The 13,925-nt window shown below is 38.3% G+C and overlaps 1 protein-coding gene across 3 annotated transcripts in view; it reads right to left on the bottom strand.

Moving 5' to 3' along the window:
• The window catches only part of LOC149827676 (protein ALWAYS EARLY 3-like), a 54,672-nt gene that overhangs the window by 18,767 nt on the left and 21,980 nt on the right, over window positions 1-13,925 (bottom strand). For all 3 annotated transcript variants that reach the window (XM_090019553.1, XM_090019552.1, XM_090019554.1), the window contains 4 exons: window positions 8,511-8,700; window positions 7,358-7,620; window positions 6,901-7,240; window positions 4,594-4,674 (listed from right to left, as the gene is read on the bottom strand). In XM_090019553.1, the coding sequence (XP_089875679.1) occupies window positions 4,594-4,674; window positions 6,901-7,240; window positions 7,358-7,620; window positions 8,511-8,700 (874 nt within the window). The remainder of the gene's footprint in view (window positions 1-4,593; window positions 4,675-6,900; window positions 7,241-7,357; window positions 7,621-8,510; window positions 8,701-13,925) is intronic.

Raw genomic sequence — 13,925 nt, 5'->3', positions numbered from 1 at the left:
ATTCCATATATTGGTAGAAATAGTATAGTTACAGAAGATGGTTCTCACCACTCTATTTCACACATTGAAAATGCTATTATACCCATGTCTAAGTCTCCTCTCAAGCTTTCAAATGTTCTTTATGCACCAAATATTCAAAAAAATATTGTTTTTGTCTCAAAACTGGTTGATGATATTAATGCCGCAGTTAAATTTACTCTCTCTTCTGTTTATGTCAAGGATCTTCACACAAGGGAGACAGTCGCTGAGGGAAAGAGACGAGGCAACATGTACATTTTTCAAGAAGATCCCCCCTCCACAGTTCATTCCACTTGTTCATCCTTGAAGCTTTATCAGCATCCACCATTAATTTCTTCTGAGTGTGTGTTCGTCGTTTCTAAATGTAATAAGCCAATTCTTTGGCATAGTCGATTGGGTCATTGTGGTCGTCATTTTATTGAAAAACGCGTCTCAAATAATTTGATTCCTAAGTCTAGTATGGGTTCAGAAATAAATGAAATAAAATGTTCAAGTTGTCACTTATGTAAGAGTCGTGTTTTACCCTTCAATTTAATCAATAAAAGAGCTTCAAGGCCTTCTGAAATCATATGTTCTGATGTCTGGGGCCCTGCCCCAATTGCTTCTGATTCAGGTAGCAGATATTATCTTATCCTTGTTGACAACTATTCACGTTACACTTGGATATTCTTCATGAAGCATAAGACTGAAGTCTTTGGATTGTTCTGAAAGTTCTATTATTTCATCAAAAATCATTTCTCTGAAAACATTCTACATTTTCAATGTGATGGAGGGGGAGAGTTTTCCTCTAGTGATTTTATTGATTTTCTCCAGCATAATGGAATAAGGAGAAGAGTGTCTTGCCCACATACACCTCAAAAAAATGGGATAGCTGAAAGGAAGCATCGACATATTGTTGAGAGTGCAATGAGCATGATGCATGATATTAATCTCCCTATTACTTTATGGACAGAAGCTTTTCATTCTACAGTGCATGTGATAAATTGTCTGCCCATAGCACTGTTAGAAAACAGATCATCATATTTTACCCTTTTTGGTATTCATCCCGATTATCATGAATTACGTGTTTTTAGATCTGTTTGTTATGTGCATATTGACAGCTCATTAAGGCATAAGTTTATGGACAAAGCCTTAAAGTGCAGATTTGTTGGGTATACGGATGACTATAAGGGGTACAAGTGCTATGATCCTTCGAGCATACACATCAAAGTGTCCAGAAACGTTATTTTTTATGAGATAAACTTTGATAATCAACCAGCTAACTTCTCAAGTTCAGGATCCAATGTTGAGGTATATTATCCATGGCTAACTTATGAACTTTTTTCCAACATTAATGATGATTGTCCTCCTGACTGTAGTCAGAAGGAAATATGTGAGGAGTCAGAAAATGCACCACAGCCAGAAGAAGTTGTTGCGTAACCCTTGAAAACAGGAAGATACAAGGGCATCATCTACACCCGACATGAAAAAGAACCTCCACCCGTCTTTGCTTCCTGTTCGGATCTTAATGTAACTCCTCCTCCCTCACAGGAGTTGATTGTCAAGAGGTCTACTCGGCTTCGACATCCACTTGATAGATGGATCAGCTACAAAAATTGTTCACTGGATTTTCAATTGTTTTTGACATGCATAAACAAAGAAGATGAGTCTCTCACTTTTTATCAAGTTGTCAACTCCAAGAAGTGGATTGAAGCGATGAATGAAGAAATGGAAGCCTTACATGAATGTGGAACTTGGGAGATTATGCCCAAACCATCCAATAAAAATATGGTTGGATCGAAATGGGTGTATAAGATCAAATATAAACCAGGTGGGAGTATTGAAAGGTATAAGGCTAGACTTGTTGCCAAAGGGTTTACGCAAGAACAAGGGCAGGATTTTGATGAAACCTTTAGCCCCCATATGAAAATGGGGATCATTCAGATTGTGTTAGGTCTAGCTATTGAGCATAGATAAACATTAAGTCAGCTAGATGTTAAAAATGCTTTCCTACACAGAGATTTAAAGGAGGAAGTTTATATGGAGCAGCCTGCTGGATATGCAGAACAAGGTGCTAATCAGTATGTGTGTAGATTAAAAAGAGTGATATATGGTTTGAAACAGGCATCTCGTTCTTGGTTCGAGAGTTTTTACCTTGAGATACAGAGACACGGTTTATCTAGGTCTCTTCTAGATCATTCATTATTCATCTACAAGAAGCAGAATGTGACCACACTCCTATTGATATATGTAGACGACATCATCATTACAAGAAACTGTGGAACTCACATTGAGGAAGTAAAGAAATTGTTGAATCAGAGATTTAAGATGAAGGATTTGGGAGATCTGAGATATTTCCTTGGGGTAGAAGTCGACAAGACATGTAATATTCTTACTCTCACTCAACACAAGTATACAGTGGACATTCTCAGTAAAGCGGGTATGATGAATTGCAAACCCTTGGGAACTCCAAGTGTCATACATCAGAAACTGAGTTCTAAAGAGGGAGACCTATACGAAGATCCTACCAGAGACCGCAACATAGTAGGTATGTTACAATACCTAACATTTATTCGACCTGATATAGAATATTCAGTCAATCAGGTATCTCAATTTATGCATGAACCTTGTACATCACATATGGAGGCAGTTAAGAGAATACTAAGGTATTTAAAAGGCATTGTCGGTGATGGGCCTGTGTACAGAAATGGTGGGTTGAATCAGGGTGCACATGAGATCATTGCTTATGTTGATGCTGATTACGCAAGTGATCCAGGGTGCACATGAGATCATTGCTTATGTTGATGCTGATTACGCAAGTGATCCAGATGAACGTCGATCGATATCTGGTTATTGTGTTTTCCTTGGGTCAAACTTGGTTTCTTGAAGCAGTAGAAAGCAGAAAGTCGTCGCTAGGTCGAGCATAGAAACTGAATACAGATCAATGGTTGCCGCGACTGCGGAGGCTACATGGATAAGGCATCTCCTCACAGAAATAGGAGAACTGATTGCTCGATCAATCCTACTATGTGATAACCAAAGTGCTATTAATATGTCCTTCAATCCTATTTATCACAGTAGGGCAAAACACATTGAGATAGACCAACACTTTGTGAGGCAAAAGGTCGAAGAAAAAGAGATTGAACCCAATTTTATCCGAACTGAAGAGCAAGTTGCAGACATATTCACAAAAAGATTGACGAAGGACAGGTTTTAGATGTTAAAAGACAAGTTGTTCATGATCCAAGACCATGTACAACTTGAGAAAGGGTGAAAAGAAGTAGTTCATGGATCCGGACCCAGACCCATATCCATATGCAGTCACGTATCCATACGCAATGTTGTGTTATGTTGTAATATCAGTTGTTCATTAAAGGGTATTTCAGTACCCTAATTTTGTAACCACTCACTAATATATACATTATTGAATAGAACAGTCACGGTGAACAAGACTCAGCCGTGACCTTCTGCAGCCCCTATTCTCTTCTCTGTCATCTCCTTTCTCCTGTGCAGGTAAACCTGGAGTTACATCAACTAGGCACCTAGGCAATACAGCGCCTTTGACTACATAGGTTCAGCGGCAAAACTTTGTCTAAGAACAGGATTTAGAGTATCTAGTCATCCCCTCAAGTGGGAGATTTGCAGGGTTAGCCACCATCACAAACCTCTAGATCAATAAAGCAAAAAGGGTATTGTTAGCCTGAAAATGTGTGTTACATTCAATTATAGACATATATTATTGAAAATGGCTGCATCATACTCTTCATAGGCAATTGATCACAGTCCAGCATGTGCAGGTTGACTTGCATCCTTATTATGTTCATGCTACATGCGCTGGATCTTTTCCAGCTCCACACATTATGCTAATTGCGGGTGGGTCAAACAATTTGCAGCCTGACTGCCATGTTTCTCAATCGATGCTGTCCTAGGCAAACCTTGGTAGCCTAGGCACTCGCTTAAGTGCCTAGGCACAAGTCTAGGGCCTAGGTGCCTAGGTGAGTCCCCAAGTTGGAAGGCACGTGGATTGGTATTTTGTATTCATTTTTTATAATGTATTGAACATTATAATCATGCTTGAGTTGCACATTTGAAATATTTAAAATTTCTTAGATGTTTTCTTATTCTTTATGATTTTTTACATTTATATTTTAAATAGTTATAATTTTTTGTGGTTATCTATATGTTGCCCAGCACCTAGGGGGGCAATGCCTAATGCTTTTGACTACTAAGATACAAATAGAAATGACTCTTCCAGTTACAGGATGTACCTTTAACAATTTATTATTTTCTTTATGGCACTCCTCAACTAGTTCTAGTCATTTCATCAGTTAAACTAGCAGAACGACAAGCTCATGTGTTCCTAAAACACACGCACACACAGCATTACATAATTTGTCATGTCTTGAGCAAATTCTACATTTTCACATGGGACGTAATGCAAGCATGACAAGTGATTACAAGTCAAAAACAAACCAAGCCTCCACAAACAAAATCTATAAAAGCACATTACAGAAATTTTAATGTCCAATTACATCAAGATATCATGACAAGGAGAAGTATTAAAATGCCACAAAGTTTTAAGCAGATAAAGCTTACCAGATTCGATAACTGACGGAAATATGCAATTTGAAGATGAATTTGCTAATGATCGAAGGGCATCAATTGCAGAAGTTTCATCTGCATTTGTCAAAACAGATTTAGTGAATGCATATTGTGAATGTTAAAAGTTATCCAAACAATAAAAATGAACAGTGGCAGCATTCATTCATCACTAGAGCTCCCAATGGATCAGGCTTGCTTGACAAGTAATCCAATAAGCCAATATAATATTCAGTTTACACGACACACATATTAGCTGGATATACACCTTGTTTATTGTTCCTAAATCAGTACATGGTCCTATCAATACACAACTAAGATCCAGCAGCATATGTGCTTTCATAAAAGTGGAAGAATTTTACACTACTAATCTAGCCCTCAACATAGACCTGCCTAAGCCCATTGAGACCCAGACCTCAACCGAGCCAGGTACCTGAAAGTCAGATCAAGTATGAACCAACTCCAACCCCATGGACAGCCATTAACAAATTCACCAAGTTTCTCTACCATTATGACTCTCATAATATCATATTGGCATATTTCATTAGTTTGCCACCACCAAGTATTTTTTGTTTCCTTTTATTTTTCTAAACCAGTGCCAAAGATTAATCAAAGTGACTGATCCAATGTGAAAGAAAGAAAGGAACAAAATAAAAGGAATGCAGAAAGAAAGAAAGGAAAAGTGAAGAGAGGTTGACAATCAAAACACTAGCAGGCACTCAGAAAATTTGTGACAACCGAATTATAATTTTCTCCTAGTCAAAATCTCTCGCAGTATATCTAACAGAAGTCTGGATGACAAGGTGGACGAGCTGCAGAGATTAGAAGTTGATCTTGGAAAAAAACTAACATCACTGTTAGAAAAATATCAGCCACAAGGAGGCTTTTATCCAGCAAGGACATAGTTTTAACCAGAGTTACCGGAAGCGCCTAGGCAAAAGGGGAAGCGCGCTTCCCCAAAGCACGCTTCGGAAGCGCGAAATGTCGCGCTTCCGAAGCGTGAGGGGAAGCGTCCCCCTTTTTTGGGAAGCGCGCTTCCCTTTTATGGGAAGCGCTTCCCCCACGCTTCCCCCACGTTTCCCCCACGCTTCCCCCACGTTTCCCCCACGCTTCCCCCACGCTTCCCCTTCGCTTCCCCATTTTTTCCATTTTTTTCGCTTCCCCTCGCTTCCGGTTCGCTTCCTAGGTCGTTTCCGAGACGGTTCGGAATTTTCTTCTAAGTGGTCCCACGCTTCCCCGCTTCCTAAATTTTTTAAAGTGCCTCGCTTCCCGCTCCCGCTTCCCGTATCGCTTCCCGCTCCCGCTTCCTCGACTGGTAACTCTGGTTTTAACCAAATCGTCTCTTACCCTTGTCACGGAACCCCTTGTAAACAACAATGCCAACCATCAAGATTCCCTTGTTCTTTAGATTTTCATGAGTTGGAGTGCTTTGCCACTACTAGACAAGAGAAAATTTAACCCTATGCATCAGCAAGGCTTATCTAAGCAGAATCCGACACTAGCCTCAAGAAGTGAAGATACAGCATGACCATACCAAAAAATCCTTGTATCCAGCTGATGAGGGAAAAGTGCTGTGCTGTCATATGATCCTCAAAGAGGATATTTGGTTTGGATTTGAAGTATATAACTCAATTCATGAGTTGTGCTGTGGGAATGTAAAGAATCCCAAGAATCAGTTTCAATAAGTCATGCTATTCATATAAGTTCACTATAAAACAACTGGGAAGGTCAACTAATGCAAAGGATCACAATGTTATTCGTTTTATTTTTCTCATAGCCAACTTGGTGAACTTCTTAATTGTCCACCAAATGAAGCCAAAGAAGTAGTAATAGATGCAAAGCCAATATTCTTCGTCTAGAAAAGATGGCATCTCTAGAATTTCTTTTCTTTGCTGGCAGGTACTGCTCATTGGGGGAATCCCATTGGGATCTAAAGAATTTGTCAAATTGTTCTAGAATATAACAGAGCCACCAAATAACCTGCAGCCTGCAGGCCTTCCCAAACAAGGTTCTTACAACATAAAGATCCATATCCTGTGGTATGGTGTCAGATTTGCTGTCTGATTTATAATCCTCCTTCCCCATCAGACCTAATAGTTTCAACATGCACAATATGTTACCTTCCTCTTCAAACAAGAACTTACAAGGCAGTGATTGATTAAAGGCAACATTGTAAGATTGTTTAGACAGCTAAACTTAAAAAAGAAAAGAAATTTCTAGCATGACCTCCATGAGACCAAGATGCTAAAATGAAAAAAAAATCAAACTGAAACAGCAACTCAAGCCAACTAAATAGGTCCATACCTGTAGTAAAAATTTGTCTGCTTCTTTTCTTTGAAGAAGACTTCTCACTTCTCCTCTCTGCAACTTCTGCTTCATGCTCGTCATTGTCACCCATCAAGCTGAGATCATCTTCAGTACAGCTGCATTCTTCCCTTTCATCATCGTGGTGTCTAGTTTCAGGTGCTTGAAATTTTGGTTTTCTCTCTTGCATCTTCAACTGATGCTGGATTGGTACAGCACCGGTTTTTCCTATGTCCAGAAGAGCTCTGTGGCTTGTTGCCCTTGCTCTATCTATATTCTCAGCTTCCCTGCTTTCTAAGCTATCTGCCAAGCAGCCTTCATCCATAGCAGAATACATGACCTTGGAAGCAGCAATTTCAGGTTCAATATGCAGGAAAAAGAAAAAGAAGAAACATCATCGAAGCTTTAAAAAAACTATAAAGAGAACTGAAAAATTACCAAATCTAACTAAAAATACCTTTTTTTCACCATTCTGGACCGGTGATGATCGAGTTTGATCTGTTCTACTTGCTGTTAGAGAAACTTGAGGTGAATCCCCTATTTGTGAATCATCTGCCAGTGTTAATGCAGCCACTTGGGCAACTTTATGATCATCAGGACCCCCTTCTGAACTTAAATATCGTTTATTTATTGTTGCATGTTTTTTCCCATCATCCACATTGTGTAGAGATGAAACAGGAACCCTGGGGGTTCTCTTTCCAACAATACGAGGATAGCGACCTACAGAAATGCCAAAGCATCAAGTGGTGAACTTACTTTTCAGCCACTAAATAGCATTTTCATCCAGAAATCAAAGTGCCAGTTAAGATGACTGTCCAACATTTTCTTAAGTGAAGCACTTTTGCTTTTTAGATCCTATGCTGCTCCCTTTTCTTATCTACCCAATTATAGTTTTCCTGACATACTGCACGCTTTGGGAAATAGTGGTCTTCCAAGCCTACATAAATTTCTATGGAAGAGGAGGTGAAACAACAAGAACAAAGCAAGATTCCTAACAGTTGAAGAGTCAATACGGCTGACAAGATAAAATTAGAAATACATGATCTGACCAATGAACACAAACAAATAGAAGTGAATTGCATTGCCTGGATACACCTGTCAACCAGCTGCACTCATGTCGAACACTTACAACAACAATAGCTCTAGGACATTTCTAGACACTCCAGTCTTTTAATTCCTAAGGTGTTGAACACTCCACATGTATGGACAATTCTCCTATTCCTTCAGTTTTCTATCATATAAAGATCTCTGATGGAAGAACATTCCCCTGGGCAGGACAATTTTCCTATTACTTGACTGCCAAAACACCTTATCCTTCTCTAATTTGTTCTGCAGTGATTTCTCTGACAACCAATATTCAAGATAAATAATCATGTTTATGCCCAAGAAAGCAAAAATACATAAAAGTGCTTCTGAACATAGCATGTTGCCCGTCTGAATCGATATAAAAATTAAGGGTGGCGCTTGGATCGATATAAATATTAAAGATGGCATTAGATACTCTAACCAGTGTACAGGCAAACATAAGAAGACTTGCATCTATAAGAAATTTTGAATTATACCTATCTTAAGGAACAAAACATTCATCATATTAAAAAAAGTCAGAATACCTCCACAGTGCTTCTTCAATAAAGCAGCACAATCATAGCTCAAGGCAATGGAATGGTGCTGTAACAGATCAGGAAGACGGCCATCCACATCTTTGGAGCCACTTAGCTGAAATTTCCTTCGAGCAGTCTTTTGAGGTTTCTGTGGCATTCCATATCCTTCATTGCTTTCATGATCACTACTGCTTCCTTCCTGCAGGACAAAACATGCAAAAAGGACTCCAAATTCATGTGTCATATCAAAAGAGGAGAAACATTGTTTAGTTTCATTAGATGATCCAATGTGATTAAACTATTGTCTAATAATGCATTATATCTATATCTATAATATAGTTTACCTAGGTGCAAGTTTTACACTTCATACTCTGTCACATATATATAATGGTTTGGGTGTGTTGTAATAGATATGGAATGCATAGCGAATGCCACTCTTTTAAGATTTGAGAGAATTTTCTTTCAGTCCTTTGGAATCGGAGGAGAAGAGCAGGAGTCATTCTTGCAGAGATTCAGTTCAGAGATACTGGAAGCTGCTTACAATGTTAACACCTCTCTCTCTCTCTCTCTCTCTCTCTCTCTCTCTCTCTCTCTCTCTCTCTCTCTCTCTCTCTCTCTCTCTCTCACTCACACACACATTATATATATATATAAAATTGTGTACAAGTGTCTAGCTTTATAAGACCCGTCGTGTTTGACACTTCTTCCTGTGTCCAACACTAACACTCGTGTCAGTGTCCAAGTAACATAGATTTTTAGACTTCAAATCTCCCAACTGAACAAATACAATGGATGGAAGATGGTGTTAAGATGTGTTAAGATATTGTTAATATATATATATAAACCGAAATACCCATTAGGGGTATTTCGGTCTTTTCATTAAATAGGTGTCAGCCCTTAATGGGCTGATATTTTGTACCCTATTTTTGACTTTTGTTTTTCTTTTGTTTTTTTCACTTTTCTCTATGCAAATGGGACAGCGCATATGACTGTTGGAGCTGCCCCAACGGTCACAAATGTGACCGTTGGGTGCAGCCCCAACAGTCACATGTTCAGCCCCTTCCTCATTGTATTATAAATAGGCACAATGGGCCTTGTATATTTTTTAACGCATTTTCTTGAGTGTTTATATGCAATAACAATTTGTTAGACCCTTGTGTGGGTGATGTGTTGATTCAATCAAGTATTATACTTGATTGAAGGTGTGTTCTTGCATGTGTATTGGATTCAATCCACCTCATTACAGATGGGACCTATGTGAACATCTCCACCTCCAAGGTTCTCATTAATGACCACTAGCATCATCATAAGTTTCAAACTTTCCATCCCCCTAACTTTCAGGAAGATCAATAGAATCATCAATTCCTTGTACCAACTACATGGAGTTGACTTCATGAGTCCTATTTCTCTATTCCTTCCTATCTAGAGCTTTAGTCACCTTATAATCCTCCATATCACCTCTTACTACCTAGTGTTCCCTTCAAAGTCTTCAACGGTCTTCCTTTTTCCTAATTCCTTCCACTTAAATCATGTCAACCTTTTTAACTGGTGCCAGAATAGGACTCAATACAATATGCCTAAACCATTTTAAATGATATTCTCTAATCTTTTCTTTAATGGTAGAGTTCCTAGACAATATGTAATATATTTATTTCTAAACTTATCTTTTTCATAACTTCATACATTCATCTTTGAAAATTCTCTAATTTTTTTCTTTTATTAGTAGAACTCCTAAACTCCGCCTCTGTATAACTGTTTAGTTATACACTGCCGGTCCCAAGCACGGATAATAGAGGAGGGTTGCAGTAGGCCAGTGACAGCCAGCGTAAAAAACTTAGTCATACCCTATGAATATGAATCAATATGAGAATTCCGTTGGGGCGTTCCCTACTGAGCGACGCGTTGTACTCTATAGGCCCGGAGGCAGTGATAAATGGGCAAGGGTTGTTAGGTCATCGCCCGGAAGCGACGTGTCACACCGGCGCCCGGGTGTGGTGTCAAATAGGCAAGGGTTCTCTCACTTTGTTGGATGGGTGAGGGTAAAGAAGTTAGTCCAAGACCATAAAATTAGGTTAGCCACTTTGAACATAGGGTCTTTAACTGGTAAGTTAGTAGAGTTAGTAGATGTTATGTGTAGGAGAAAGATTGATATTTTATGTCTACAAGAGACCAAATGGGTAGGTGAGAAGGCAAAAGTGATAGAACCTCGGGGATATAAGATTTGGTATACAGGAATAAATAGAAATAGGAATGGAGTAGGGATTGTTATGAGTCGTGAGTTTATAGATAATATAGTTGAGGTCAGTAGGAAGGGTGATAGGATTTTACTTATTAAATTAGTATTAGGTACGAATATTATTAATATTATTAGTGTTTATGCACCTCAAGTAGGTTTAGATGATTCCATTAAGCATCAATTTGGGAAAGATTTAGATGGAGTAGTACAAGGGATATCTTATAGTGAAAAGATTTTCATCGGCGGTGACCTTAATGGACATGTAGGCATTAGTAGGGATGGATTTGAGAGTATCCATTGAGGCTATGGTATAGGAGAAAAAAACGAAAGTGGAGAAAGGATTTTAGATTTTGGTTTGTCCTATGATATGATCTTAGCAAACACTTGGTTTAGGAAGAGGGAGCCTCACCTAGTAACATTTAAAAGTGGGGTTAATACGAGTTAGATAGATTTTTTCCTACTTAGAAAAAGAGATAGGGGTTGTTGCATCGATTGTAAGGTTATACCGGGAGAAAGTGTAGTTACACAACATAGAGTCTTAATTTTAGATTTTAGAATTAGACAATGCCGCAAAAGGGATAGACATAAGATAGATCCTAGAATTAAGTGATGGGCACAGAAAGGAGCTAAACAAAGAATGTTTGTAGAGCAGGTAGTTAAGGAAGTTGATTGGTGTCTCGAGGAGGATTCAGAATCAATGTGGAATAAGATAGCGGGTGGCTAAGGAGGTATTGGGTGAGTCTAAAGGCGGTGCACCGCTAGGTAAGGATACATCATGGTGGAACGAGGATGTCAAATTAGCTATTAAGGTTAAAAGAGAGTGTTATAGAAATCTAAGTAAGATTCGTGATAATGAGAATTTGGAGAAGTATATGATAGCAAAGAAGGAAGCTAAAAAAGTAGTTCGAAACGCAAGGGATAAGGTATATAAGGAGGTTTATGACAAGTTGAATACCAAAGAGGGCGAGAAGGATATTTATAGGCTTGCAAAGATGAGAGATAGGAAATCGAGGGATCTGGGTATGATTAGATGTATCAAAGATGAAACACAAAGAGTTTTGGTCAAAGATGAGGAGATTAAGGAAAGATGGAAAGATTACTTTGATAAGCTATTTAATGGAAGTCAGGCCCAGGATCTTGGAGACTTGTCCATTCCTTTTCATGAGATGAATCGTGACTTCATGCGCAAGATTCAAAAGAAAGAAATTGCAGAGGCTTTGAAGAAAATGAAATCAAGAAGGGCAGTTGGCCCAGATGATATACCTATCGAGGCTTGAAAATGCTTTGGGGGAGAAAGGTTTAGAATGGTTGACAAATCTTTTTAACAAGATTTGGCGGACAAATAAGATGCCTAATGAGTGGAGGAAGAGTACTTTGGTGCCTCTATATAAGAATAAGGGTGATATACAAGATTGCACAAACTATCGTGGTATAAAACTCATGAGTCATACTATGAAACTTTGGGAGAGGGTGATTGAGTCTAGGTTGAAGAAGGTTTGTCATGATATCGGAGAATCAATTTGGTTTTATGCTTAAAAGATCAACTATGGAAGATATACATCTTCTTAGACAACTTATTGAGAGAAATAGAGAGAAGAACAAAGATTTGCATATGGTTTTTATTGATTTAGAGAAGGCATACGATAGAGTACCTAGGGACGTTCTCTGGTGGACAATAATGAAGAAAGGTGTTTCTCTCAAGTACATTAGTATAATTAAGGATATATATGAAGGAGTAGTAACCAATGTCCGCACTTGTGGAAGGGTGACAACCAATTTTCCTATAACGGTTGGGTTACATCAAGGATCTGTTTTAAGCCCTTTCCTATTTGCTATAGTGATGAATGAGCTTACGAGATCAATTCAAGAAAATGTGTCGTGGTGTATGTTGTTTGCTGATGATATTGTTTTGATTGATGAGTCTAGAGCTGGGGTTAATGCTAAGTTAGAATTATGGAGAGAGACATTGGAAGCAAGAGGTTTTAAGTTGAGTAAGAGTAAGACAGAATATATGAAATGTCGGTTTAGTAAGCAACGAAGTAGTGATGAGAGTGTAGTTAAGCTTGGTGAACAAGAAATATCGGTGGATGATTGTTTCAAATATTTGGGATCTATCATTCAAAAGTATGGAGAAATTGATGGAGATGTAAATCATAGGATAAAGGTTGGGTGGATGAAATGGAAAAGTGCAACTAGAGTGTTGTGCGATCGTAAAATGCCATTGCGGTTGAAGGAAAAGTTTTATAGGACGACTATTAGGCCTGCTTTACTATATGGTACGGAATGTTGGGCTGCCAAGAGACATCATATTCAAAAAATGAGTGTAGCTGAGATGCGTATGCTTAGATGGATGTGTGGAAATACAATAAAAGATAAGATTCAGAACAAGGAGATACATAAGAAGGTAGGCGTTGCACCCATTGAAAATAAGATGAGAGAGAATCGTTTACGGTAGTTTGAACATATTCGGCGAAGGCCTAATGATGCTCCAGTTAGAAGGATAGAGAAATGGGAAAATATATTAGTTAAAAGAGGTCGGGGTAGGCCTAGGAAGACTTGGATGGAGATGATAGGAAAGGATATGAATGCTTTGAACCTCACCGAGGACATGGCATTGGATAGAAATGATTGGAGGAGAAGGATTCATGTGGAAGACCCATAATGATTTTCTTTGTTGGTTCATATCGCCGACCCCAATTGTTTTGGGATGAAGGCGTAGTTGTTGTTGTTGTTGTTGTTTAGTAGAACTCCTAGATGTTTTCTGATATATTTATTTCTAATCTTTTATCTTTTCCTATAACTCCAAGCATCCATAGATGCATCTCTACATAACTACCTTATTTCCTTGTCGCTTATTATTGCCCAATGTTTGAAGTCCAGCAAAAGGCTTATTTATATTCATCAAGACATAAATATTAGTTAGGAACTTTTTTTGGTAGGTATCACAGATAGGGCAAGGATTATCATAATTTTAATTACCTAGCAAGAACTTTTTTCTATAATGTGCAAGACAGCTTCTGCTGGAAAAGATAAAGAGTGTCATTGATGTTAAGATATATGTAGCATTTCCCTACGTGGTTGTATTTGTCTTGTATATACCAAAGTACACCTAAGTGTACTTTAGGTATTTTCTTTCTTTTGATGTGTATTCTTGTATATTTAATTTGAGTTGTTTTCAAGGTATACTT

Source organism: Nuphar pumila, chromosome 10 (genome assembly GCF_984573655.1).
Source record: "Nuphar pumila chromosome 10, dmNupPumi1.hap1.1, whole genome shotgun sequence".
NCBI lineage: Eukaryota > Viridiplantae > Streptophyta > Magnoliopsida > Nymphaeales > Nymphaeaceae > Nuphar > Nuphar pumila.
The sequence above is the reverse complement of the archived record's forward strand: the minus strand, read 5'-3'. Positions and strand labels throughout refer to the sequence as shown.